Genomic DNA, 25,070 nt, shown 5'->3' on the forward strand with positions numbered 1-25,070 from the left:
TTTTTCAGATCCTAATGCTGCAGTCAATACCCAGCCTCCGGGGGCACATGAAGCACAAGTTATTGCAAAACTAAATGAAGAATCTTTCCTCTCTAGTAGCATTGGGTCTATACGTCAACCAGCTGAGTCAACTGTGCTCTGCGAAGACCAGGCAGGAAAAAAGGTTAGTTATTGTTTCTATAGGTTACACAAGTATTAAAGTGCACATTTCACGAATCAAACCAATCTGATGTCCCAGAGGATATTTAGGCTGCAGTAATTAGGGCCAACCTGAGAAAGGACTCGATTTCCTAAAATGGAGCTGGACTATGAGAGTCCCCAAGAGCTGTTATCTCAACCTTCTGATGAACAGAAAAGATATAGAGCCAGATATGGGTTTTTTTCAGATGAGCTATTTTACAGATATTTCCCTGCTGAAGAAGGACTCTGTCCAAAGTCAAATATTTAATTATTAGTATTAAGGAGTTAAAATAACATTGTACTTACCAGGGACATGCAGTTCATCAGATCTGCCAGGTTCATTGATGGATGACACTGTTCTACAATCATGTCTCCTGTTTCAAACAGGCTAAACTGTTATTGTAGTTCTACTTCTTAAACTATGTATTATCACGAAAGTGGATGGGCATCCACATGACGCATTCAGTCTGTCGCATACAAGAGATGAGTGTGCGTGGTGTTTTTTAGTTGTGAGGGGAGTTATTCTTTAAAACAGTAATATAACATACTAATTTAAAACTTAATCTAATAGAACTAACCCTCATTTTAAAAAACAAACATTTTTTTCTTTATTGAAGCAGAAGAAAAGTACTGAAGTTATAGCCACATATAAGCTGTCAATGACTAGAACTAACCCTAAAATTTACATAACCCAAACATTAGCCCAAGTCCTAAATCTGAAACGTGGGGGTTTTAAGTTTTACCCATAGACTGAACATTAGCCCAAGCCTTAGAGAGCGACAAAGTGGAGCAGTTGTCCAAAGCTGTCATTTTATAGAATGTTCTAGGTAAATGATGCTTAGACTTGAATTATGGAACAAATCAGAGTTGGTGATCTTTGGGTCTCACCATACGCTTTATGCAGCATCCTTATGGAGAATGTTACCACCTCTCTTCATGTCTAGAAGCATTTTCAGCTTGCAGAGGTGTCTCCTGAGAATGCACATAGATACGGATAGTAGATACGCTCCTTGAAGCGCACTAGGTGGACCAACAAGTGTGCTATAAATGTTAAATAACTTTTTCTGTTGGGGTTGCTCAGACAGAATGGGCATCCCATCTAGACGAGGTGTCAGCTGTGAAAAGCCCTGGCAGTAGTGATCGGCATGCACAGTTATGGCCGGTAACACAAAGATTGCACAAATGTGTGCAGGAAATAAGAGACTTGCTTACTACTGAAGGTGAGTGATTGGTGAAATTATTTTTACAGCATAATCTAACCTAATATATTTGATTGTTACCTATTATAATATAGTTGTAAACCTATGTATTGCCTTCTTGCTCCATTTGCTTGCTTTCATGTCTCTACACAACTATAATTTTATTTTAGGCTTTCAGTCATTGGCTGATGGTTTAACAGAAGGGATCCGAGACAATAATGGAGATGCAATATCTGAGAATCTTACACAGCTTGAAAACTTCTTAGCAGGTGATGGTTTTTCAGGATCCCTAGAGGGCGGCAATGATAAGTAGATGGGGCAGGGCAGAAGCGGAATGGGGTTGGGCGGAGGTGGTACAGGGCGTGGTTACCTCGCTGCATCATTTAAGCCATGCCCCCTCTCTGTAATGCCAATATCACCAGCATTATACTGCAGGGGGCGTGGCTATGATAACGCAATTTATCAAGAATCGCGTCATCGACTGCCCAAACCGCCCATTTTACTCACTAAGTGGGCGGCTGGGCAGAGGGGACCTGAAAAATCAGGAGACTTGCATGCTCTTCCGGGAGACCGGGAGGGTCATCCGATTTTCGGAAGCCTCCCAGCCACTCTGGGATAGTAGGCAAGTATGGGTTGCTATCACCATCTACTAAGATGCTCAACATACAGTAGTTGTTTTGTATATGTTCTGGAGTTAAAACCTGCAGTGTTGGGTTATTACACGGTCCTGCATATCCTGATAAATTCAGTAGGGGGACATCATATATACCATGCATGAATATATTTTTCCCATCAGTGTTTCACAGCTTACTACAAACTACCAAAAGAAAGAGTCCTGAGCACACGCAGTTAAGTGATGAATATTTACAAGATGCTGATATAACAAATGGAAACAAGATGACTGGAAAAAACAGGTTTGAAAAACCTGCAAAGTATTGTCAAAATATATATTCATTTGTACAACACTTCTGTATTCTGTGCCTGCTTCAGAGGTGGACACAGTATACACAGACAGGAACAAGTGCGCAGGTGCACCATGCAACCATTAGAATTATAATAAATGCAATTATCGATCATATCCGCGGATATTGGCATACATTGGCCAAGATATGAGCCTGCCCAGCATCGTCACGGTGACCTCATCGGAAAGGTTCCTAACATTATAGGGGTTTGTCTCTGGGGCGCAGCACACCCCTTAAACCACCCCAGCCAAACCACCCCAGGGCATCACACAAATAAAGGATAGAAGTGAGAAATCAGTGTTAGGCAAGTGAAAGAGGCTGCTGAGTGTTAGAAAGAGGACAGCAGTAAGATATTAGAGTGTTAGAAGGTGAGGTTAGCTGATCAATGGGCCTAATTCAGACCTGATCGCAGCAGCAAAATGTTTCTCTAATGGACAAAACCATGTGCACTGCAGGGGGGTGGGCAGATATAACATGTGCAGAGAGAGTTAGATTTGGGTGTGTTGTGTTCAAACTGAAATCTTAATTGCAGTGTAAAAATAAAGCAGCCAGTATTTACACTGCACAGAAACAATTTAACCCACCCAAATCTAACTCTCTCTGCATATGTTATATCTGCCCCACCTGCAGTGCACATGGTTTTGCCCATTAGAGAAAGATCTTGCTGCTGCGATCAGGTTTGAATTAGGTCCAATGTTACAAGTGTAAGGGATGTGTGAGAAATGCTACATAAATAAAAATAAAAAAAACACAGGGTGATACAATCCAGAATGAATGCATCCCAAGCCTTCAGGTGTGTATGTGTGTGTATGTAAATATATATATATATATATATATATATATATACACACACATACATAATATTGAATATTGGGGGGGAGGGGGCCTGACTGCACACCGTAGCTTCTTATAATGGGATGTGCTACCTTGCTGGGATTTAGTACTACAATAGAGTTTAGTATGAAATACCTACAATCCAAATCCCGACGGTCAAAATCCAAACAGCAATTGACCAACGGTCAAAATCCCGACAAGGTCGAAATATCGACATTTAAATATTTTAAAATACAGAGAAGGTCAAAATACCACCATTTAACATGTCGTCAGGTCAAAAAGTCGACACAAGTTTTTAATTGTTTTTTTGGTGTTTATGTTGACATAGGTCGACATGGACACCATATAAGTGTACAGCATCCCCTCGCGTGGCTCGCACGCTCACACACTATTATATTTCTCCACCAGGTCCACTGGGATGTAAAGTATGAACAAGTCGGTTTCAGTGAAAAAATCATGAAAAACTCATGTCGACTTTTTGACATGTTGACACTTTAAATGTTGGTATTTTGACCTTGGTATTTTAAATGTCAGCATTTTGACCATGTCGGGATTTTGACCGTCAGTCAATGGTTGTCGGGATTTGACCTTCGGGATTTTGATTGTAGGTAAATTGACCGCATCCCCTACAATATAGGAACAAGAGCACCGGTGCAATATAGGAATAAGAGCGTAGGTGTGCTCTAATATTTGTATGGGGCACCTGCGCTCTTGTTTCTATATTTTAGTACTAAGCCCCAAAAAGGTAGCTCATCCCATTATAAGAAGCTAGGGTGTGCAGTACAGGTCCTCTCCCCTTAATATTCAATATTATGTATGTTTATACACACCTGAAGGCTTGGGATGCCCTCACCTGGATTGGCACCCCATCCACTGATCTGAGAATTTTAAACAGGGAACTAACACATGCTGACTGCACAAAAGCTACAGGTAAGATCTTTATAATTATATAGCAATTCAGCTGAGGGGTGAACTTTTGGGCCGTGGGGCTCCTTGGATTGCTCTGGCTGGGTCACTTTGGGGCATCACCATCTTACTTTTATTTCTAACACCTATATCACCCTGTGTTAGTTTTTTATCTCACTTTCTAACACTCTGACATCTTACTGATGTCCTCTTTCTAATACTCAGCAGCTACTTTCACTTGCCTAACACTGATTATCACTTCTATCCCTTATTTGTGTGATGCCCTGGGGTGGTGTCAAAGTCAGAAAAATATCATGATGCACACTGCCATATTTGCACCTCATGCGTGTCCCCGCTGCGTGTGCATGGGCTCTCCCGTGCGTGCGCACACCCGCTGTTGCATGCACCCGCAGGCGCACGGTGTGCGCATTTACGGTAAAGTTTATGTGCGTCTAGCGGGCGACTCGTTCGTAACATATTTTAACCATATAATGTATTTTGTAGATTATGATCCCTTTGATAGAATCTGAAAGTTTAGTTAATATAGCATGTTCGTGGACAGAGAGATCCCTCTTTGTTTGATACGAAGGGTCAGACAAGGGTTATACAGTGGTGTTTAGTATCCATCGGAAGAGTATTTAATTAGCAATATTCCGGTGTTGGTTTGTAGCAGATTGATCGCTCGTGCGAATAGTTATGGACTTAAGAAGTTTATGGACATTTACTATTATTTGCACTTTATTATCCATGCGGCGGGAAACCTAGTTTCCCACCCACCTGAGCAGTTGGAAATAGTCACAGCCCACCTGTATGAATCAACCTATGACCTTTTGTTATAATGCGAAGAGGAATTCCTGTGTCCAATGAACAATAAGAATATAGGACCATTGTACTGTATCATGTGTAGGGTATAAAAGGACAAGCCGACCTGATCCAGCTCTCTATTCTCTTCAACGGTTCTCATTGCTGATAATCGGGAGCTGGATATCCAGAGGCGCATGCGATTGTTTCCCTTTGTGCGTAAGTTTTCTCCGCAACCATATTATCTTTCTTGTTATTGTGGGCCATATATCTCTCTCTCTCTCTTCTCCCTTTTCTCTCTCGTTTTTCTTATATCGTTATTGTACTGCTATTGTATTTTATGTGTAGTTATCTGGTTAGGTAGTCTATGTTATATTGGTAGTGTATGACTTGTATTGTATTATTCTTTTGAACGTTCATTCATTTCCTTAAAAGGCGTTAGACCCTTAGACCGGTATTGTGTGAGTTCATTATATTGCAGTGGGTAATAGGAGCGTCTCTATCGCTCAAACAGCTTTAGTGTAAACCAGCTTACACTGTGTTGCATTTTCATCTTATCACTACGCAAGGGTTTACAGTATAAATACATTGTTTATGGTATAGTTATAAAGGTTTAACATTGTGAGCGTCTGCGCCGCTGGTGATCTCCTCGTGGTCCCGAGCGTCCGCTACGCTAATAGCGTATCATTACGTTAGTCGGCAGCCTATAGCATGCCTGCCTGTGATCTCTTAGCCGTAAGCGAACATGATGCTCGAGCGTCTCGACTACGGCTAAGCGATTGTTACGCAACGTGCGTACCCTTACGGTATACCATACGCCAATAGCGTACTGTGTTCTTTGACCTCTTAAAGGGTTTTAAGTAAGATAAATATTCAGCTTTATCAATTGGCGGCTCGTCCGTCCTTCACATATCTGCACTAGGTAATTTCAGCAGACATTATCCATCAGCAAAGGGCGGGAGGTCATATTCCTCGTAGTGCTGTCTGGATAAGCGTCTGCTTCGCTTAGTAAAGGGTGCTGAAGGAATCCGGAACCGGAGGTAAGAACAACACGCTAGTGTCTTTTAAAACTGTTTATTTCTGTCTTGCGTACGCACGCACGCATATATCTGCATTTCTTTTCATTCGTGTATTTTCATATCACTCTCCTGTTTGCCATTTCACAATTGTTAACGGGCTAAGAAAGATTTGTTGCTATCAGTAGTTAAAGAGTAAAGGTAATACATTTAAGGGGTAATTTGTAAAGCACGCACACAGCTTTGCCTAAGATACAAGGAGAGACTTGTGTGGTGCTCGGTAGATGATCGAGGATCACCTACATTGATAAACGTGTTAATTGTGTTACGGTGGATACCTGCCTTGCGTACACGTGTCTCTAACAAAAGACTGAGACTCGCGTACGCAACCCAACGGCCGACGCACGCAGCGTATATTACGCAACGGAGCGTCTGGGTACGCCCACGTAACAAATCACACGATAGTGTTATTTTAACAGGCGAAAAGGTGGCAACGCGATAAATAGCGCAAGTCAATTTTAGTGTCTGAAATTTAAATTAATAGATCCTTCTCTAAATTTACGACACATCTGGTCTAAAGGAAAGAAATTTCTGCGCAGAAATAGAAACAAAAGTAAAGTGTACATGTGGTGAGTGAGTGTTTGCATATATGTTTTTACAATTTTTGGATTGAACCACAAGAAGTCGAGTTCTCGTGAGGTACATACATGTAAGTGACGTGCATGGTGGCTAGGGAGGCATCCCTTGTTAAACATTAAAAAAAGAGCATTAGAGTATAGCAGACCAGAAGGTCTACTGTAGAACAGACCAGGAGGTCATACAGACCAGGAGGTCTAGGTACAGCAGACTAAGAAGTCTGCTATAGATAGAAAAGAGCACAACCCAGGGGGTTGGTGCAAAACCCATATAGGCCATTGAAGCTCAGGCTGAAGGAATTCGCAGCCATAATTTTCGATTCCACTAGTCGCTCCGCACATAAGATTAGTTGCTTATGTGCAGACTGATTGTACCGCACGTAATTGTGTGCATTAGTTAGTAATTTGACCCAGTACCATTTGCGTACGAAAGGGGTCATAAGCGCTATTTGTACATTCTAACGTGATTTGTGTAATTTTTTTTATTTTAAGGGAGGTTCGCTGGTCACTCAGGAACTATCCAGCAACCAATAGTTACTGGAAAGAGTAAGTGCTCTGCGGATCACCCTCACATGTTCCAGTAAATAGCGGTTCAGGTCGCAGGGGCCCTGGGTCGAGTACGCCAGCGCTAAGGCAGTGTGTGGGCGTATTGGTCGGCGTGGGCGAGTGAGTGGGGTACTCGGTAAACCGCCACCGTCGGCCTATCTTGAACATCTTGGTTTTTGTAAGGGTTCGCTGAAGACCCTGATTGAAGGTCAGAGGTAGTGAAAGCAACACCTGCAAGTTATGGGGGCCAGTTGTTCAGGTAGGGGGCGATCAACCTCGGTTCGGGTTGATTCAGTAAACCGGCCAATCGGGTCGGCAAGGTATGTAATGTGTGAAAAATACGGTTCACACACAGAGGTTTTATGTGATGAATGGGAAAGAATGACTGTACATGACGGGGAGAAGTTCCCAAGAGTAGGCAGCTTTAGCCCAGATGTGTTACTAAATCTAAGGAGAAGGATATGTCTCATTAAATCAACAAAGAGACGGATCAAACATTATGATTATTTACAGTTATGGCAACAGGAGGGTGAAATACAGAGAGGATTGGCTCAGGCGGCGGGATCTAACCCTATCAAGAAACTGATAGCCACGGCACCGCCGCCACCATATATATCAGGAGAGAAATTGGTTGCGGAGAATGACGCACTAGGGTGCAATAAACAGGCACTTAGCAACTGTATAAATGTTAAGGATAATGTTAATAAGTTAACTAATGCAAATATTAACCCGTGCAAGTTGTACCCTGTTCTAAACTTTCCCCAGGAGTGTGATCAAGAGGACGAAACGACAACAATATCGGCGCTCTCTCTAGCAGCCACCATATCAGAAACAGCAGTGGGCACGGCCCAACCCGTAAGATTAGTATCAAAGGCCCCTAGCGGAGGGACAGGTGAGGTCGTATCAACGGGTAAGTACGGCACCATACACTATGCTGAAACCATTTCACCACAAGCTGTAGAATCTATTCAGAACGATGTAAGCAGACTTAATCCCGTTAGGGTAATAGCAGTGCCAAATGGGAAAACTGACACTTCAGGAATCACCCCTGTCAGAAACATTGCCATGCACTGCCCATTTTCCCGAATGGAATTAAGATCAATAGTGTCTGAATTCCCTGATCCTAGAAAAGATCTAGTTGCTAGTCAGAAATACATCAGAGATCTAGGGAATACTGTAGAGCCCAATAACAAAGACTGGCAGATATTGCTGAGGGCATGTTTACCCTCCAATGTCGACTCAGCACAATTCTTAGCTGACTGTAAATTAGATGAGGATGTACCCCTTACGGATGTGTACAACCAAGACATTGTAAAGAGAATAAATTTACAGTTAAAAGAGTATTTCCCAGCTGTTGTCAAATGGAACAAGATTTTCTCCATTAAACAAAAGGAGTCAGAAACAGCTGCTGACTATTTTCACAGGGCATTACTAGAAATGGCTAAATACACAGGCATTGAAGACATCAAAACAAATGTAAATCATAGAGAATTAGCAGTATCTGTGTTAATGGATGGTTTAAAAGAAGCATTAAAGACAAGGGTACAGACCACGCAACCATGTTGGCGAGGTCTGTCGGTGGCTACTTTGAGAGAGGCCGCTGTTGATCATGATCGCAATATCACCAGACACAGGGAGTCACAAAGTGATAAGTTAATGGCCGTAAGTATACAGGCCCTGACCACAAGGCAACCTTTGTATAAATCTCCAAACCCTGTGGGTAAGTCAAATGTGGTAACTTGTTATTCCTGTCATAGAGAGGGACATTTTGCACGAGACTGTAAAGTGAAAAACATACAAAAATCATATCAACCCCCTAGACAACGACATGACACACGAAATTGGGATCAGGGACCGCAGAAACGGAGTCATGAGCCACATGCAGGGGAAACAAAAAGGTATCCCCCAAAAAGAGACTGGCAAGTCTCGGGTAGTTCCCAGTTACCCCCTTCTCAAGTAGTTGCTGCCAGCGCGATTCAGGGAGGTCACCATACCCAATAGGGGTGTGGCCATACCTGTAATCTGCAGCCAGTGAAATTGATTGCAAGCCTTGGAAGTGAACCCGAGGTCACAATTGATGTAGCTGGTAAATCATTAAACTTCCTTGTAGATACGGGGGCGGCCAAATCAGTGATAAATTCGACAGTGGGCATGAGAACCACTGGTAAGACAATTCCAGCCATGGGAGTAACGGGAGTAGTCCAGCACTACCCTGTTAGCAAACCAGCAGAGATTACAATAGGGCCTTTGCATACCAAGCATTCCTTTTTGCTGGCGGCATCGGCACCGACTAATCTCCTGGGAAGAGATTTATTGTGTAAAATGGGGTGCGTCATTTATTGTACTCCTGAAGGTGTATTCTTAGACATACCTGAGAATCACGCTCAGGAAGTGCGAGACATGTTAGACTCCCCATCAAAATTAATGTCCCACACTGTTATATTAAATAGGAATCCATCCCAGGTAGAAGAAATGACATCCCAAATACCAGAGTCACTGTGGACTAAAGATGGACAAGACACTGGATTAATGGCAAACGTAGCCCCAGTAGTTGTGCAAGTAAAAGATGGTAGGATAGCTCCAAAAATCCCACAATACCCTCTGAAGCCAGAGGTGGAGTTAGGAGTTTACCCAGTAATAGAGCGCTTGCTACAGCAGGGCATTCTGGTAAGAACATCCAGCACTGCCAATAGTCCCATCTTCACTGTGAAAAAGAGTGGGGGGAGGGGTTACAGGCTAGTGCAGGATCTAAGGGGGATTAACAAAATAGTTGAGAGTCAATTCCCCGTAGTGCCAAATCCAGCTGTCATCCTTATGCAGATCCCTCCCACTGCAAAATTTTTCACTGTTATTTATCTCTGCTCCGCTTTCTTTTCGGTACCTCTGCATCCTGACAGCCAATATTTGTTTGCATTTACATACAGAGGAGTCCAATACACATGGACTCGATTACCACAAGGTTTCATAGACAGTCCAAGTATATTTTCCCAGGCTTTGCATGATTGTTTACAGTCTTTCCAACCAGAGAGTGGATCAATATTGATACAGTACGTAGACGATTTACTACTGTGTTCAGATTCACTGGAAGCATCCCTGAAGGATACGAAACAGCTCCTGTTTCATCTTTCAGACACAGGACACAAGGTTTCCAAAGACAAACTACAATTATGCCAGCCTAAAGTAAAATATCTGGGACACTGTCTAACACAAGGACTGAGACACCTGACCGCTGATAGAATTCAAGCAATTAGAGACATGACTCTGCCACAAACCCAGCAACAGATCAGAACGTTTTTAGGAATGTGTGGGTATTGCCGTAACTGGATCCCAGGTTTTTCCATTCTAGCATTACCTTTGCAGGAGATGGTCTCATCAAACAAACCTGATCGGATTTCGCATACAGACGAATCCGAGATGGCATTTGAGGGACTTAAACAGTGCCTAACGCAGGCGCCAGCATTAGGTATGCCAGACTATGGGAAACCCTTTGAGCTGTACGGAACAGAAAGTGCTGGTTGCGCGGCAGGCGTCCTAACCCAGAAGCACGGTGGTACCAGCAGGCCGGTAGCATACTACAGCGCTCAGCTAGACACGGTAGCGCGATCCCTCCCCACATGCTTGCGAAGCGTTGCTGCGATAGCATTGCTAGTTACAAAAAGCGAAGATGTAGTGCTAGGTCACAACCTCACAATTCATACACCACATGCAGTGTCAGCCTTGCTAAATTCTGCCCAAACCAGACACGTCTCATCAGCGCGGTTTACAAGATGGGAATTGGCACTAATGGCCCCCGTAAACATCACCATAAGGAGATGCAGTGCATTAAATCCTGCAACATATCTCCCAGGTGTGCCTGGACAGGCACAAAGGGTGGAGGATGAGAGTGGTGGGGAAGGAGGATTTAATACAAAGGATGACACACATGATTGTATGGAATATTTGACCCAAAATTTCACGGCAAGGCCTGACATCAGTGACAACCCACTGGAAGATGTAGATTTTACTTTCTACACTGACGGTAGTTGTCACAGACAGTCAGACTCGGGAGACTTGTGTACTGGATACGCAGTCGTAGATGACCAAGGCACCATAGAAGCAGAACCGCTAGGCCCACCTCACTCAGCCCAGGTTGCTGAACTGGTCGCCCTAACCAGAGCATGTGAATTGGCTAAGGGCAAGTCAGCCAATATCTACACCGATTCTAGATACGCCTTCGGGGTAGTCCATGATTTCGGAGCCCTATGGCGCCTCATAAATTTCATGACGGCAGCTGGTACACCGATAGCGCATGCAGCTCACATCAAAAGACTTCTAACAGCGATACAGGAACCCGACAGAGTGGCTGTTATCAAGTGTAAAGCACACACATATAGCCAGGACCCAGTATCACTTGGTAACAGCCGAGCAGACGAAGCTGCTAAGTTAGCAGCTGGTACCCCCAGACAGACAGACACCACACAATTGATGGTATTCAATACCATCAACACACAGAAGTTGTGTCAGATGCAAAATTTGTGTTCCACACAGGAAAAGGCAGTCTGGAAGGCAAAAGGATATGGCCAGGAGTCCTCAGGACTCTGGACAGATGGACAGGGTAAACCAGTGGCCCCCAGAGCATATCTTCCATGTTTAGCTGAAGCAGCACACGGGCTGACTCATCTGGGCAAGGAGGGAATGTGCAAGTTGGTAAGAGCATATTGGTGCGCCCCAGGATTTTCATCTCATGCAGGTAAGAGAGCAATGTCATGCCTTACCTGTTTGAGGAAGAACATCGGAAAGGCAATACCAACAGAACCATCTCATATCCCACCTACAGGCGGCCCTTTTCAGGTAATACAGATTGACTTTATACAATTACCCCCTTGTCGAAATTTGAAATATGTACTTGTTTGTATAGATGTATTCTCAAATTGGGTCGAAGCATTTCCTGCGGCCACAAATACCGCTATGTTTACTGCTAAGAAAATTGTGCAGGAATTTGTGTGTAGATACGGTATCCCTAGAATAATTGAAAGTGATAGGGGTACCCATTTTACAGGTGATGTCTTTCAAGGAATGTGTAAGTTGATGGGAATTGATAGTAAGCTGCACACTCCATATCGCCCCCAGGCGAGTGCGAAGGTGGAAAGAGTGAACAGCACTATTAAAAATAAACTGAGCAAAGTTATGGCAGAAACAGGATTGACATGGCCAGAAGCTTTACCCATTGTACTATACAGCATCAGAACCACTCCCAGGTCCCCTCTTAATCTGTCCCCCTTTGAAATCTTGTTTGGTCGACAACCGCATGTTATGATTAACCCTCAGGATGATTTGAAGTGTAACAATGAAGTGACTGTAAAATACCTGGTTAACATGAGTAAACAGCTAAGGAATCAAAATGACAATCTGAAGTTAGTGATTCCTGATTTGCCAGATAGTAATTGTCATGACATTGAACCTGGGGATTATGTAATGATACGGAATTTTCTACGCTCAGGTTGCCTTATTGACAGATGGGAAGGACCATACCAAGTCTTATTGATTAGCACGACAGCATTGAAGGTTGCCGAGAGAGAGACTTGGGTTCATTCGTCCCATTGTAAGAAGGTTGCTGATCCAGAGAGGTCCCGTGATAAAGGACAGACGGTAGAAGAAGTTGTATCACTGGAGTGTCTGTTTCAGGAGAACTGTAACGGCACCTGAGCATTGAAAATAATAAGATCGGAGGCAGTTGTCGATCCCCTGTTCCCTTTTATTGTTTTTCTCCACTTCCCATCCCATCTCCCTCAATTATTTCTTTCCCCCTTCTCATTCTTCTCCATTTCCTCCTATAAGATGGACTTGCCCCAAGAGACTGTGATCCGGATTTTTCTGTTGACCATGATGTTGACCAGAGCAGTCTGTTCCGGCGAGAGTACCATGGAGGTCGAGAGAGGTTCTGGAATGGGTTCTGATGACAGAGATGGAGGCGTAGATTTCCAAGAACAGCATAATCTCCGAGTAAAGGCGAGTATCAGAAAACGATCTGGTAACATTGACCATAGAAGGAATTGTGAAGGATTGTTAGCTGAAGAAAACTGTATCTGTAGGCTCTGTGACAATGTAGTTGAGGATGGGTGCATCAAGAAATGTCAGTCCAGTTTTAATATCCACATGGACCGGCATCCATTGAGTGACTATCACTCCTTAGTGGGTAATGTGTTAAATCAGACAGATTGTTGGGTATGCTCTCAAGTACCTCAAGGCCATAGCAAATCAGGATTAGTACCATTCCCTTTAACGGTAGGGGAGGTACTTGAGCTAAGTGGTGGGAGACCGGTGGACAGGAGGTTTAATATCTCCAGTCCTCCTAGTTTGAAGCTCCACCAATATCATGTGGATAGATCCCTAGTATGTTTTAACATTTCCAATCCCCGAAAGCCGGGAAATTGGGAAGTGTCATGGAATAACCAAACCATGACCTTTTCATACAGAGCCGATAGAATGCCAACAGATACAGAACTTATACGCCACATAGCTGGTAGTGGAAAATATTTCCGATATAGGTATACCCTAGGAAGTAGGTCCATGAGAGTTGGAGAGGTATCACCAGGATACTGTGCACATATCATACAAACAGATACGTGTACTAGACAGATGGGAGAATTAGGGTTAGGAAATTTCACATGGAAAATGTGTAATATGGTTATGTCCTACTCCGTCCCATATGTTCTCCCCGATGATGCATATTTCATATGCGGGAGGAAGGCGTATAAGTGGCTTGCCCCAAACTCAGAAGGGTTGTGTTATATTGGAAAAGTACTGCCTGAGGTAATGACTGTATCACATACTAAAATGAAAGATATTCACCGCAGTGCCCAAGCTCCTTATACTCACACTCATTACGAGCACATCGTTAAACGGCACCTGATAGAGAGAACAGAGCATCCGGCCTCTGACCTGATCAGTGAATCCACCGGGATTCAATTCCTAATCGCGTTAGATATCACTCGTACCGCCAGAGGAGTGATAAATTATAAATATATATCTGCGCTTGCAAATTTATTAGACAATATCACTGAAATGTATGACGACACATTCAGGTATACTGGAAGGGAGCTCCAAGCTTATAAAACAGAACTGGTTCAGCATAGGATGATTCTCAATTATCTCACAGCTGTGACGGGTGGGTATTGTGTCACACTGGCAACGCAGTACGGCGTGAAATGCTGCACGTATATTACGAATAGTACCGAGGATCCGGTCGAGGTCATAGACCAAAAGATGGACGACATCCTCCAATTAAAGTGGGAATTCCGCAGGAGACACAATCTCACCCTTGCCGCTGTGGGTAATGAGCTGACCAGTTGGGTGTCATGGTTGAACCCGCGAAATTGGTTCTCTGGTTTAGGAGAATGGGCTCAAGGAGTCATAATGGATGTAGGGAAGTTTCTTCTATGTATCCTGGGTGTTGTCATATCGATTGGTTTGATATTTAGATGCGTTCAGGCTTTAACGAAGTGTAAACGAAGTACTAAGGTGATGAGTTTAAGGAGTGAGGACATTATAATTCCAATGGATTTGATTTATGACCCAACGATAGAGACAATGTTGTGATGAAAATGTGATTTCTACGGTCCGTTTCTTTCACCTGTTTCTCGTTTTTCTCCAAGGTAAAAAGACTCACTTGGACGAGGAATTTGACGATCCTGTATACAGACAACAGATGGATTAAAGAAGAAGTTTTGACAACCTTGTACACAGATAATTGATGAACTATGCCATAGACCCCCAGTTTCCCTAGAAATTTTAAATTTACGCTAGCCCAACACTTTTGTAAGTCTATGGACATTGACAAAGCTTTTTGCCCGCACTTTTTGGCAAAAGCCCAAAGAAGACTGCATTCAACAGACACCAGACAAGACTTCAACCGACAAATGTTCATTAACCTGACATAGAATACCACTGCATTTACCATAATTGTTTCTTATCTTCATCTCTACAACCTTCAGGTAAAGCACACACATAGTCGATAGGGAATACAGGCACGGATATCAGCAATCACATATTCCCCCATTCATGTATCATCAACTAAAATGTGCTCCCCCATTTTGTTGCAATCAAAAGCCGAAGAGAGCTCGGTAAAGTTTGACAGCCCATCCACAGACCCGTACCACGGGATAAGAAGGAATTCAAATGTATACTTCGCAATACCTCGAAGCTTGATTTAAAACACGTACGGCACGATGATACATGACCCCTCCAAACATGGATTCATACACACATGCTTCTGCTATCTCACTAGGTCATACCCTTTTCCTACCTTCTCCTCTCCTCCCCTACCCAACCATGGAAATATTAACACATGACATATATTTTTCTCGTTTTGAAATGTTTTAGAAAGTGGCAGTTAATGGTGACTGCCAAAGGGTGGACTGTCAAAGTCAGAAAAATATCATGATGCACACTGCCATATTTGCACCTCATGCGTGTCCCCGCTGCGTGTGCATGGGCTCTCCCGTGCGTGCGCACACCCGCTGTTGCATGCACCCGCAGGCGCACGGTGTGCGCATTTACGGTAAAGTTTATGTGCGTCTAGCGGGCGACTCGTTCGTAACATATTTTAACCATATAATGTATTTTGTAGATTATGGTCCCTTTGATAGAATCTGAAAGTTTAGTTAATATAGCATGTTCGTGGACAGAGAGATCCCTCTTTGTTTGATACGAAGGGTCAGACAAGGGTTATACAGTGGTGTTTAGTATCCATCGGAAGAGTATTTAATTAGCAATATTCCGGTGTTGGTTTGAAGCAGATTGATCGCTCGTGCGAATAGTTATGGACTTAAGAAGTTTATGGACATTTACTATTATTTGCACTTTATTATCCATGCGGCGGGAAACCTAGTTTCCCACCCACCTGAGCAGTTGGAAATAGTCACAGCCCACCTGTATGAATCAACCTATGACCTTTTGTTATAATGCGAAGAGGAATTCCTGTGTCCAATGAACAATAAGAATATAGGACCATTGTACTGTATCATGTGTAGGGTATAAAAGGACAAGCCGACCTGATCCAGCTCTCTATTCTCTTCAACGGTTCTCATTGCTGATAATCGGGAGCTGGATATCCAGAGGCGCATGCGATTGTTTCCCTTTGTGCGTAAGTTTTCTCCGCAACCATATTATCTTTCTTGTTATTGTGGGCCATATCTCTCTCTCTCTCTCTCTCTCTTCTCCCTTTTCTCTCTCGTTTCTCTTATATCGTTATTGTACTGCTATTGTATTTTATGTGTAGTTATCTGGTTAGGTAGTCTATGTTATATTGGTAGTGTATGACTTGTATTGTATTATTCTTTTGAACGTTCATTCATTTCCTTAAAAGGCGTTAGACCCTTAGACCGGTATTGTGTGAGTTCATTATATTGCAGTGGGTAATAGGAGCGTCTCTATCGCTCAAACAGCTTTAGTGTAAACCAGCTTACACTGTGTTGCATTTTCATCTTATCACTACGCAAGGGTTTACAGTATAAATACATTGTTTATGGTATAGTTATAAAGGTTTAACATTGTGAGCGTCTGCGCCGCTGGTGATCTCCTCGTGGTCCCGAGCGTCCGCTACGCTAATAGCGTATAATTACGTTAGTCGGCAGCCTATAGCGTGCCTGCCTGTGATCTCTTAGCCGTAAGCGAACGTGACGCTCGAGCGTCTCGACTACGGCTAAGCGATTGTTACGCAACGTGCGTACCCTTACGGTATACCATACGCCAATAGCGTACTGTGTTCTTTGACCTCTTAAAGGGTTTTAAGTAAGATAAATATTCAGCTTTATCAGTGGTTTGGCTGGGGTGGTTTGGGGGTGCCCTGTGCCCCAGAAGCGAGCTGCTAAAATGTTAGGGACCTGTCCGATCAGGTCACCATGACAATGCTGGGCATGCTCATATATTGGCCAATGTTTGTCAAGAACCTCAAATATGATGGATAATTACATTTATTATAATTTGCATGTCTAATGGTTGTATGGTGCACCTGCGTTCTTGTTCCTATATTTCAGTACTAAAGTCCCAGCAAGGTAGCACATACCATTATAAGAAACTAGGGTGTGCAGTCCAGGCCCCCTCCCTCCCCCCAATATGCAGTGTACACAGAGTCTTTGGACACAGCTGCTGTGCGATAATATGCTAATGCTGAAGATGGTGTCTTGTGTAAATAAACACCTCCTACAAACTTCTGTGATTTGCTGCTATGTCCAAGGAAGCAGCATCGGATCATTTGCAAAAACATCGGTCATCTGAGTAACCCTTAGGTTACTCAGATCTGTAGCCAATGTCAGTAAATCTGCATCTGAAGATCTGATACAGACACTGGCTTCAGCACCCTCAGAAAACTGGACACCCCGCCCTCCACTCCCCATTTTCAGGAACTCTGCCTAGTGCCACTTCATCCCTGATTCCAAATGGCCACAGCTTGTAAATTAGGGGGCACTGCGTTCAACGACACAGGACCTATTCTGCATGAGCAGTCCTCCCACTGTTGGGTTTTTGTACAACTCTGAATCAGACCCTCTATTTTATTTAATGTGATCTCTTCAGGTATAATGTGTAAACATTACCATACCATACTGTATATGCTGAAGACTTGAAAACTGTCATACTAATTGAAACCACTTTGCTCTGATACATAGTTGTTAATAGCACATTTAGTTTATTTATCCAAGAAGTACATGCAATATAATTATGATATGATGTTTTCATAATTAAACATCTTTCTAAACATATTCTTTTCTTACAAACATTTCATTTAATTTCAGCCCTCTGCTGTTAATATATACAGAAAATGGAACCCAAACTTGTGATGATCTTCCAGTAAGTAGAAAAGAATCCTACACCTTCGAGAACTGAGATGTTGACATTGTTATAAGTATGCCACAGATTTTATGTTCAGCATTGCTAGATGTCTATATACAGAGCCTTTATTATCTGATGCATGTAGCTAGCTTCAATGCAGTTATGTTGATGACATTTTTGTGAATAATACTTTGGTTATTGATTGTTGCATCCATAAATGTGCACTATATGTCAGTGGCTCTTAACCTTTAGGTGCCATGATGCAACTGATAATACAGAAACCATATTATTATTTTGTTTTTAGTAATAAACCAATGTTCAAATATTGTTATAAATTAAATCAAAATAATTAAACATGAGTATATTTGAAAAATAAAGTAAATTAAACATGATAAATTACAAATAATCCTAATTGTATATTCTCACCTTATTTAAACAGTATTACACATTAGACCATCATTTGCTTGGGTCTTCTGATACAAAAATATGCCCCATACTGACTGGGGATCACAGATGTATCTGTTCCATCAAATACCTGCTCAATACAAAGAACCATTGTCCTATAATTCTATTAGGAATGTGATGCCATGTATTATATGTGTCTAGATGAATTCTCCCATCAGTCATGATTCTAGCAGTACTCACTCACTGATCTTTACTCGTCTTGATGAAGAACACAACAGACGAGTATTACAGCGGGCAAGGTACCAGGGCAGGATACCCATTAATTTATACCAGGTGAGGACATTGTGCTGAGCTTGTAGGCTGCACTAGAGTGTCATTCTGAAACACTCATTAGCTTGTCTCCGTACAGGACGCCAGCAGAGTGATGTCCGCTTACAGCACGATGCGCCAGGAAAGATTGCGGGTTCTGGTTTGGGGATATGTTCTACATATTGCCTGGAAAAGAGCTGAGAACCTCTTACAAAAGCAGTGTCTCCTCAGACCACAGGTCACACCCACCCTAAGTAAGCTACAAAAGCAGAGAGATCAGGTAATGCCTGCCTAGCCAGAAATACCACTATAAAAATATTGTCATTGCATTGACATAACTGATAACGAATAATCTTCCAGCATCAGTCAGACATGTCAAACTATGAATGCTAATACACTGCTATACTTAGAGTATATACTGTCCACAGGTAACTGCATAGAAGGTTCTGGCCTGCACACTAGTACATCAATAATATTATATTACTATACTTGAGAATGTGTTATTGCTGCAGGTTCTCCGTCGATGGAGGAGGAAGATGATGCAGAGCCAGGAGGAGCGGATTGCTCTTTCAGCAGCTGTACACAAGACCTTACAAGATGTGCAGGAGGAGAGTGGCATATTTCTCATCAAACCTGTGCTTTCCTGGTCTGCAAGGTAATACAACCTTCTGCCTCTCACTGTGGGTAGAATGAATCTACAGTATGTACTTCACATCTGGGTGCACTGCATCCATCTCAAGTAGTTTTAATAGATAACAGAGTTTATGGAAATACTCCAGGAATTATAGTTCTAGTGATTGTGTTCTGATTGTGGAGCAGCAAAGCAATGTAATTCAGTCCTTACATTGTCAGCCAGCCAGGAAATACTTTATGGTGGTCAGCTTCAATATTCTGCCGTGATATTTCGGTTTCTACTTATCTCCCTATAAATTCATTGCTCTTCAGTGCCCCATTGTTGCCAAAGAGTTCAGGAGCCCTCTTACTGTACGATACTAGAATCAAAGAATACAATCATTCAAGGACCAAGCACAGTATATGTACAGGTGCTGCACCAGAGAAGATGTGACAATCTGAAACGCAGTAATTGGCAGTGCTGTTGGCCATGTCAAGTGTTACAAGAAAAACACAAGGACAGGCGCCCTCCTCCAGTGCTGACAGATAAATATTTAATTGCAAACTCACATTTTTTAAAACTGACTTACATGTGGGGCACAAAAGCTAGCCCGTTTTATCTTTCAGTGCACACTAAGATATTAATCTATACTTTAATTGTGGTACATCAGCATTAGGAGAATAATCCTGGGGTGTTACAGGTTTTTGGGTGTTTGAAGAGTAATTTGTTGTAGGAAAATGGGACACATGAGGGCACTCACATTGGGAGCCAACCTAGAGCATCAGCCAAGTCTCCCACCATTCCATTCCATTAGTTAGTCTCAGGTCCATCTAACATTAAGCTGACTATCAAGGGTTGATCTTACCACCAAATCATCATGAAATCAGTACATGAATGGAAGTTCACAGACAAATGATCTTTTATTGAACCAGCCCGAAATGTTGGCTCAAGTGTGGCATGGCTCCTGGATTCCTCTTAGGAGGACCTAAAAGATGTCACTTTATAAGACCAGTTTCATTTTTAAAATCGATTAATGGTTATATTTGTAAATTCAGTACATTAGAGGGCTAATTCTGAGTCGCACAAACTGCTTATGTTGTACATGGAGCGATCATTATTTTTTTCTGTTCACGTGTATATAAAGATAGAGTGCGATTGAGGAAGAAGGGAGATGCAGGGGCGTTTCTGGCCTGTGACAGGGAGGTGGCTTGGCGCATGCACAGAGTTTGTCCATTTTATGGGTGTGTTATGGGAGTGTCTGTTGCGGATGTGTTGGTGAAAGTGGTTGCGTACACAGACAATTAATCAGTCACATAGGAGGTGATACTTGGACAGCGAAACTGCAGCTATCATAGGGCTGGTACAAGTTTTCACGATGCGACTGATGGTGGTATCTATCTAAAGGCTTAAGACGCACCAATTAGTAATTTAATGCCTATGGATGCTGACAATGGGTGTCTCAGTCCTTGCGCATACAGACGCACGGATGTACACCATGGAAGGGCTTTGTAACCGCATTTGCATAAGTTGTAGACAGGTGACCACCAATGGACACAGACATGGACATGGCTGTGTTCAAATCAGATGCACTCAGTATATTATAAGTATATTAACCCACCCACAAACTGATCTCTAGAGTAATCATTTATCATATGTTTAATATTTCCTTATCTCATTTAGCTCATCAGCGATGGAGACTCGCAAACAAGGTCGCCTTCGCCGTGAAGCACTTCTGCAGCCTGCTTTCCCTTCACTGGACCAGGTAACATTGGTGGCTAAAAAGGAAATGTACAACTGTATTAAAGGTATAAGTAAATAAATAAAAAATCCTAGTTTGTCATTGCTAATCTATTTATAACTTAGTTGACATTACACAAAATCATTAGTTTTTATTTGACCACTTAGGGCCTGTTATATTTGTAAGCAAAGCAACGAAGCAAGCAACTGGGCAATACCATGCTGCACTGAAGGTGGGGCAGATGTAACGTGCAGAGAGGCAGATTTGGAAGGTGTCCTAACTGAAATCTGACTTGCAGTGTAAACATAAAGCTGTCCAGCATTTGTGGGCTACATGCAGAAGCAGACAGTATTTACCCTGCACAGAAAAAATGTAAATGTATTTGCTCCCCTTACATGGCAACCGACACAAAGGGGTAAATTTACTAAGGCGCGAGATCTTTTAGAACTGGTGATATTGCCCATAGCAACCAATCAGCAGGGCATGCTGGGGTGTATAGTTCCACAAAAGCTGGAGGTCCACAGGTTGAAGATCCATGTTCTAGAAGCAGCTATATAAATGTTAAGTAGAATCTGATTGGTTGCTATGAGCAATATCACCAGTTCTAAAAAAAATTCCCATCTTAGTAAATTTCCCCCAAAGTTACTAACTTTTTTTTTGCTTTTCCTACAAATCTGAATTAAGGGCCTAATTCAGACCTGATCGTAGCACCAACTTTGTTAGCAGATGGGCGAAACCATGTGCACTGCAGCGGAGGCAGATATAACATGTGCAGAGAGAGAGAGATTTGGGTGGGGTGTATTCAATCTGAAATCAAATCAGTGTAAAAATAAAGCATCCAGTATTTACTCTGCACAGAAACAAAATAACCCACCCGAATCTAACTCTCCCTGCACATGTTATATCTGCCCCCACTGCAGTGCACATTGGCCCTCATTCCGAGTTGTTCGGTCGCTAGCTACTTTTAGCAGCATTGCACACGCTAGGCCGCGGCCCTCTGGGAGTGTATCTTAGCATAGCAGAATTGCTAACGAAAGATTAGCAATTCTGCTATTAAGTATTTCCTTGCAGTTTCTGAGTAGCTCCAGACCTACTCCTAGATTGCGATCACCTCAGTCCGTTTAGTTCCTGATTTGACGTCACAAACACGCCCTGCGTATGGCCAGCCACTCCTCCGTTTCTCCAGCCACTCCTCCGTTTCTCCAGCCACTCCTGCGTTTTTACCTGGCACGCCTGCATTTTTTAGCACACTCCCTGAAAACGGTCAGTTTCCGCCCAGAAACACCCACTTCCTGTCAATCACACTACGATCAGCAGAGCGATTGAAAAGCTTTGTTCGCCCGTGAGTAAAATAGCATAGTTTTGTGTAAAATTGCTTAGCGCATGCGCCCTGCTGTGCATACGTATGCGCAGAACTGCCGGATTTTAGCCTATTAGCAATTCTGATAAAAATAGCAGCGAGCGAACAACTCGGAATGACCACCATGGTTTTGCCCATCTGCTAACAAATTTGCTACTACGATCAACTCTGAATTACCCCGTAAGCCCTTTATGTGTGTATTTTTTTAATTTATGTGATGATGGAGAGCAGTGAAATGAAGGATACACTTGATAATTTAAGAACATGTTAACACTTCTATAAAAGTAATGCAAGAGCGCATATACCAGCTGAGAGTAAAAAGGCATATCAATGAATATCAAATGGCTGTCACTAATCCGTACACTTGCCAGAACTGTTCGTAATGAGAACTCACCTATAGCAACCTCTGTTCTCATTAAACTCTATGGGGGCTACTCTATTGTTTGTGCCGGCAGCTGTCAATGCTGAGCGCCCGACAGAGCAATTCAATTGTTGCTCTGTTCAGGCATGAACCGCAACCAGCATTTCAGCTCGCAGCCCCCACTCAGCTGTTTGGTTACCTACACAGCACATTTTTGCTTTGCGCCCAAAAAATGGCTAAACCCGGGAAGGTAGGGCGCAATCAGTGCATGAAAAAAAATTATTAGCACCTTCCAATCTCTCATCACTTTAGATGGTAGATCAGGTGTGAAAAATAACTGAATCACCTCCATGACTTACTCTTGGCTAGTGTTAACATAACAGGTGATGATGGCAGGAAATATTACTAGTAAAATGACTGACTGACCTAAAGATACCCATTCAGGGTATCATGACAGCAGAGATTAGAGACCAGGGGCGGTATTCAATTCTTTCCGCCCCCTTCCACACCCGTTCTGTTTCTGCTGACAGGTGTGGTATCATTATTTCAGCTCGCTACCCCTGGGGTTGCGAGGTGCCCTTACCCTTAACGCAGCTATACCTGATTATTATGGGCGCGATATGCACGATAACGGAGATCACTTTAGAAAGGAGATTGGGTGTGATATAGCATTTGAATACCGCCATAAGGGTATATTCAATTGATTTCCGATCAGACGGCAGTTTCCGACTGCAATTGAATACACCCCATAGATGTATACAGGATGCAGCAGGACCACGCTATAAACAGAGGGGCGTACTTATCTAGAAATGTTGCATTCCCGAAAATTAACTTCCCTTTTTGGCGCATATCAATATTTTTGATGGGGAAAAAATCATATTAAAAGACCGTTATTTATATTACAGAAATTAAAATCAGTTTCCCAAAAAATCCCAAAAGAAATAAAAGCTATCACTAAACACCATAGGTTCAAATTTATGTAAATGATCTTAAGGTATGGCTCACATTTATTTAGGAGGCTAGTCTTTTTCTTCTCTTGAATCATGATATCTGATCCTTCAAATGTTTCTATAAAATGTGTAGTGTTTAATTTTTAGATGACCTTGTGGTGCAGACCACAGACCTAGATGACCTTGTGGTGCAGACCACAGGCAGGATTTCTGGACAGGTGCTATAGATGACCTTGTGCTCTAGATGACCTTGTGGTGCAGACCACTGGCAGGATTTCTGGAGGGGTGTCACCGGCCCATGAACAATGCATAATTAGCATGTAACAAGCTATAGTCTGCCCCATACAAAGCGCAGTACTTCAGACATATGGATGCCCAATGATCACAGTAAGCTACTTACCAAATAATCTCTCTGGTGCGATGATTGAGCACTCTGATCCAAAGACACACACACACAGCAGACTTGTTAGGAAAATCTGCTGCCACTGTGCCACAGCTCCATTCTGCTCTATATACTGCATGTAGTGGCCAGTAGTAGTGTAGTGGGGAAGGGAGTTTCTATGATATGAGTAGAATAAAGAGTATATCACATGTGCGGCGGGATATGCGGCCTTCCCGGATGCCAGCCGAACTCTGATATCTTTTTTAAAAGTGTTTTGCCTTGTAAGTGATTGCCCCTTTAAAAAAAGTCAGAGTTCGTCCGGCATCCCGCACGGCCGCCGGACTCAGCGGCATTACATCCCACCGTTGATGTTTAAATAGTAAAATAAAAAAAGACCATTGCTAAGAGAAGTAACATTGATATCATAATGCTGCACCTAATTGTACAGTTTGCATTTTCTTTCAGATAGATAATATATTTTGTCTAACTATGTAATATCCTTAAAAAAAAAGGGGGGATGGGGAGACTAATTCAATTCTAAAGGCTCAAATGTATTTGAGTATCGGACTGTCTGGAAAAAGTGTATGTAATGCTGGAATCATCTGTGGGATCAGCCTGTTATTACTAATTAAGGATTCTGGGAGAAGCAATCCTTTAGCATATCATGAGCGTGCAGTCAGAATTGTCACCTATTTAGAGTCGTGCAATGTCTAACATTTTCAGATGCATATTATAGAGCAAGCTTATGGTAAAGGTAAGTGCCGTTTCTAGGATTATGACTACTCTCGTGGCTGGAGGGCTGGGGTGGTACAGTTGCATAGATGTGCGGACTCAGATACAGGCAGATATTAGCATATGACTTTTGGTCACTGGAGGTTTCAACAACTGGAACAGTATTACGTGAGACTCAGAATCAGGCCCAAACTTCAGATTGTAGTCTGGGGGGGTCACTTTTCTAGGTATAGTTCACAATAATGAATTTCTGTCATTATCAATCTCCACTTTAATATTAGATAAAAGTGTAGCATTATGGGCCTGGTGGACAGCCGCTAGACTGTGACTTT

At 42.6% G+C, this 25,070-nt stretch overlaps 1 protein-coding gene across 1 annotated transcript in view; it reads left to right on the forward strand.

The window, feature by feature from the left end:
* LOC134932173 (uncharacterized) overlaps window positions 1-25,070 on the forward strand; it is a 138,214-nt gene that overhangs the window by 60,814 nt on the left and 52,330 nt on the right. Inside the window, exons 13-21 of the mRNA XM_063926340.1 lie at window positions 9-163; window positions 1,262-1,400; window positions 1,550-1,648; window positions 2,176-2,293; window positions 17,852-17,906; window positions 18,495-18,626; window positions 18,703-18,882; window positions 19,115-19,257; window positions 20,896-20,977. Of these exons, the coding sequence (XP_063782410.1) occupies window positions 9-163; window positions 1,262-1,400; window positions 1,550-1,648; window positions 2,176-2,293; window positions 17,852-17,906; window positions 18,495-18,626; window positions 18,703-18,882; window positions 19,115-19,257; window positions 20,896-20,977 (1,103 nt within the window). The remainder of the gene's footprint in view (window positions 1-8; window positions 164-1,261; window positions 1,401-1,549; window positions 1,649-2,175; window positions 2,294-17,851; window positions 17,907-18,494; window positions 18,627-18,702; window positions 18,883-19,114; window positions 19,258-20,895; window positions 20,978-25,070) is intronic.

The sequence above is a fragment of the Pseudophryne corroboree genome, chromosome 6, assembly GCF_028390025.1.
Source record: "Pseudophryne corroboree isolate aPseCor3 chromosome 6, aPseCor3.hap2, whole genome shotgun sequence".
NCBI classification, from domain to species: domain Eukaryota; kingdom Metazoa; phylum Chordata; class Amphibia; order Anura; family Myobatrachidae; genus Pseudophryne; species Pseudophryne corroboree.